This window comes from Gavialis gangeticus, unplaced genomic scaffold, assembly GCF_001723915.1.
Source record: "Gavialis gangeticus isolate Ggan-Ray unplaced genomic scaffold, GavGan_comp1, whole genome shotgun sequence".
Taxonomy (NCBI): domain Eukaryota; kingdom Metazoa; phylum Chordata; order Crocodylia; family Gavialidae; genus Gavialis; species Gavialis gangeticus.
The window spans coordinates 32,583,489-32,588,101 of record NW_017729001.1 but is presented as its reverse complement, the minus strand read 5'-3'; the positions used below and the strand labels follow the sequence as shown (position 1 = coordinate 32,588,101).

The 4,613-nt window shown below is 60.8% G+C and overlaps 1 protein-coding gene across 1 annotated transcript in view; it reads left to right on the top strand.

Annotated features, from left to right (window-relative positions):
• The first annotated feature begins 489 nt into the window (after nt 1-489).
• The window catches only part of TRPV4 (transient receptor potential cation channel subfamily V member 4), a 19,626-nt gene continuing 15,502 nt past the window's right edge, over nt 490-4,613 (top strand). The window contains exons 1-2 of the mRNA XM_019507324.1: nt 490-689; nt 2,689-3,087. Of these exons, the coding sequence (XP_019362869.1) occupies nt 2,729-3,087 (359 nt within the window). The 5' untranslated portion in view covers nt 490-689; nt 2,689-2,728. The remainder of the gene's footprint in view (nt 690-2,688; nt 3,088-4,613) is intronic.

The following is a 4,613-nucleotide window of genomic DNA, read 5'->3' as shown; positions in this document are numbered from 1 at the left end:
TGATGGGTTAAGTGGGGAGTGTAGTGGCTGAGTTTTCCAGGACTTGGTACAGAAAGTGCTGAGCTCGGATGTTGTTTGAAGGTGCCGGAGCTCCAGGATCTCAGTCATGCGGTAGCAAGGTGCCTATGCACCATTAAAAATTGGCATGGCCTCCCACTGGTCCCCTTGAAGCCCCCCCTATAGTCCCTGACCTCAGTGCAAACAGGTCTGTGGAGGGCCCGTATTCATTCACCAGAGGGTGTGTGCTTTCCTGGAGCCAGGGTAGCGGTGCCATGTGGAATTTGTCGTGCTGGAGCTAGACAAACTCAGGCTGTGGTTTGTTAGCGGGGAGGGTGTTGGCCATGAGAACAACCGAACGCCATTCCTGGGAGCATTCGGGTCTAGAGGGGAGAAGTGCCGCAGCTCAGTCACGAGCCTGGGGGCACCGTGTCCAGACAGGCTGGCAGGAGGTCAGACCCCGGACCCGACGGCTCACAAGTCTAGGACTGCGCATGAGAGAAAACCAGGCAGCAGACTTTTTGGCCGGAGGCAGATGCTAACTTAACCCTTTTTCTCCCAGAGCATTGGCATCGCTCCCCAGCCTTGACCTGGGAGAAGGATCCAGTTGAACGCACCTGAGGCCGCTCCAGGGACAGCGTCAGCAGCAAGAAACACAATCCGGAGCAGGGAGACAGAGACTGTCTGTGCTGGTGAGTGGGGGACGGACGGTGCAGGGCACAGGCAGCTGTGCAGTGGCAGCCCCAGGCTCTGCTTCCACCTTTGTCACCCACCTGCTGCTTGGCCTGGGGCAGGGATCCCCACCGGGCTGGGACACCCCTCATCTGTTTCCCAGGGGCTCAGCACTTCTTTGCTCAGCTTCTCTAGCATGGGGAAAAGCAGAGGGCAGCGGAGGAAGGGCAGCAATGGGCAGCAAACCTCTGCAAATTCCCTCAAAGCTTTGAGTTTGGGCCACACTTCCCTGGTTTGTGGATCCTGATGGGTTTTGCCTGTCTCTGTGGTCCCTGGGGTTCAAAGGTGGGTGCTGCCCTCAGAGCCAAGGTAGCAAGACCTGTTCCCCTGCCACCGTGTCTCAGTTTCCCCTCTGTATAATGGGACTGAAGGCACAGCCAGGAGATGGCATGGGAAGGGGGAGCCTCACACAAGCAAATACCTAGGTTGGGGGGCTTTGCCAGCTTTGGACCGCCTTGGAGAGGGGAGGAAGCAGAGGAGGTTGCACTTCCCATCCCTATCTCCAGGCTATAATGGGGGGCTTCCCTCTGTCCCAGCCCTGGAGGCCATGGAGATGCCTTCATTCAAGCCACTCTGTGCTGGGATAATCCCACACCCACACTGGGAGCAAAGTGGGATGGAGCGGGGGGGACACTGCATGGCAAATTACAGGGCCGCTCCATGCTGGGCTTGGGCCCCGGCTGCTCTTTTGTAATGACATGCTGCATAATTAGAAGCACGTTCTCCAGCAGAGAGCCCAGCCCGGCCACAGAGCCAAGCCTCACATTAGGGCTTGTTATACACAGCTGCAACCAAGTCGAAAATGACATGTTCCCTGCTGCTTTTTCTGTCCTCCGAGGCCTGGGGGAGGCGGCAGGGGTGGGGAGCATCCCAGCAGACACAGGCCTCCGTGACCAGTCCCTGGCTTTAGTCCCCTGCTCCAATGCTTCTGCCTTTTGTCTTGTGCAAAGTTAGCGACAGGCCCATGGCAGGGACTGAAATTCCAGCTGCTGCAAAGCCCACGCTCAGGTGCCCCTTGCAGGGAGCCATTTCCTTGTCACTGTGTCACTGCAGGGCTGGCTGCATCCCTACCCCTTGCCGCAGGTCCCTGCTCACCCTGTGATACCCTGCCTGCTTAGGAGGGGTGGCATGGCCCACCCCCTGCATTCACATCAGGGGTGCAGCTGCCTTCCCTGCCAGTTTCCAGTGTCTCCCCTGCTCACACCAGGCCACCCGAGGGGAAGGTCATCACCTTGGGGTGAAACCATCAGGAGGTCAAAATCAGGGCCGGACCACCCTGCTAATGCAAGAGGCCATCTCATCCCGGGCCAGCCCCAGCCTGCCAGCCAGGGCAGCAGCTCCTGCCTTTTCTGGCCTGGATTTCCTGCCTCTTGGGGCACGTAGCCAGGGTCCGGGGGTTTATTTGAGGGCTCCTCAGTATTTATAGGGCTGGTGAAAGAAGAGCCTGTTCTGTCCCTGGCACTGGGCTGGGTCCCAGCACCACCGCATATGGGAGGGACAGGGCAAGCGGCCCGCCAACCCCTGTCATTATAGCAGCCCTTTGAAACACAATGCGATGGGGCCAGCTGGGGCATCTGCAGATGTGAGGGGACCCATGTGGCACAGGGGAGCACCCAGCTGCCTCTGCCCTGTGGAGGGGGGTCCTGCCTGCCTGCCAGCGAAGCCCATGAGTGTGAGATCCCTGGGTCCAGGCAGGGTGTACCTCAAGCGCCCTCCGGTTTGCAGACCACTTGTCCTTGCTCTGCACCTTATCCCAGCGTGGTGACAAAAATGCAACAGGGCTGCCATGGGGTCTGGGCTCTGGCCGTTCCTTGCTGAGCCCCAAACACAGCACCTCCCCCAAGGGCACAGTGGGGTGGGGATCAGCCCTGGGGGTATGCAGCCCTAATGCTCTTCCCGCGTACGTATGCGGTCCCCCCACCCCTGGTTCCCTCATACTGCCTTTGCATTTTCTTCCAGACCCACAACGTGTGCCAGGGAGCCCCGCAAAGCCCTCAGCATGACGGACCCTGAGGAGCCCCCCCAGCCCCAGGTCGGGGAGCCCAGCGAAGGCCAGGGGGACGATGCCTTCCCCCTCTCATCCCTGGCCAACCTGTTTGAGAGCGAGGAGGGGGCCTCACCCGCAGAGGCCGCCCGCAGCACCCCGGGGTCGGGTGACAGCAAGCAGAACCTGCGCATGAAGTTCCAGGGGGCTTTCCGCAAGGGCATGCCCAACCCCATGGACCTGCTGGAGTCCACCATCTATGAGTCTGCTGTCGTGCCCGCACCCAAGAAAGCCCCCATGGACTCACTCTTTGACTATGGCACCTACCACCACCACCCCAGCGACAACAAGCGCCGGCGCAAGAAGGTCGTGGAGTGAGTATGCCATGCCCAGCCACGTGCAAGCCTGGTTCCCTGGGGGCAGGGTTGGTGGGGAGGATCATATCCATCCATGTGACCATCTGGGATGTATATGTCTTGATGCATTTCCTTGAGTGGAGGGCAGGCAAAGCCACTGGGACTGCAGGAAGCCATGCGGGTGTGTGGGTGTGTAAGTGTGTGTGTGCATCAGGGAAGGGGGTGAGGGAGCAGGGATGACTGTATTAAGCTCTTCCCGAGCAGCACTGGCGGGGCTGGACTGTTAGTATTTGGCTTGTGCCGGTGAGCTCATGCTGCTGGGGCCAGGCTGTGCCGGGCGGGTCGGCTGCCTGCTCCCTTCCTGCGGCTCCCCTGAAAGAGGGCTCTGTGCTGTGGCGTCTCACCTCCACTGTGGGCAGGGAGGTCTGGCTCCCCTTGGTGGAAGTGGAGCCGGGCTCTCTCTCCAGCATGAATGGGCTTTTCAGGAGCCTGCCCCACCCCTGCCCTCCATGCCTGTGCCAGGAAACACCCCCCGGGGGGGGCAAGAGGCCCAGGCCGTGGGGCACAGTGTGCCCATCTGTGCACAAGGACGTGCCGGAGCTGGGCACTGGCCAGGCTGAGGCCCCTCCCGAGGCACCTCCCAGCGGGCACAGAGAGCAGCCAAAGTGTCTCCCACCCGGGGCACAGTGCTACGCTCCCCACGGCTATGGGAAGGCAGGGACCCAAGTGGCTAGAGCAGTAGGGTGGGAGCTGGGCAGCTGCAGGGCTGTCCACGCGGAGCCCCGCTGCCCGCCTTGCTCTGATTTTCTGCCCTTCCATGTCACTGATCATCCCTCCAGATCATGTAGGGTGCCCGCCTCCCCGCTCTGTCCTGGGAGGGGGCTGCAAGCATTCCCAAGGCAGGAGGCTGCTGACTGGGAGTGAGTGGGAAGGGAGGGCTGTGCCATCATCTGGACCAGGGATCTGGGATCCCAGCAGGCAGCTCCTCTTCCTCCTCCCCTTCCATCATGCCCTGGGGAAGGGATCACAGTGAACAAACATCCTGCTACTTCCCCACGTGGAGTCGAGTGCAATAAAAATTCCTTTGGTGACGCTGGGCTCCACCAGGCTGCCTGCTGCCTCCGGCTAGCATCAGTGCCGGGCACTAACCGGTCTGCACCTGTGCACCTCGCTGACACGGCCACTTCCCCAACCAGTTTGACCGGGACTGCGTCCCTAGCTCTGGCCCCGCAGCCTTCAGACTAGCACCTCAGGGCTTCAGCAGTAAACCTGGCCCAGGCTGAACCCAGCAGGCTGTGTAGGGCTGAGCTGCCTTCTTCCTCCTGGTGTGGCTCATGTCCAGTGCCCTCTGGTGCCGTTAGCCTACAGGGCCCCAGGACTGTGCTTGATTGCCAGCAGCTACCCTACCCACACCCACATGGCTGGATCTCTGGCCAGGGGGCATTCAGGCTGTCCAGTTTGTCCTGTCCATCTGGGTCTGCAGGGTGTGTGTGTGTGTGTTTCGTAGTTTCAGAGTTTCTAGGGTCGGAAGGGACCTGAGCAGA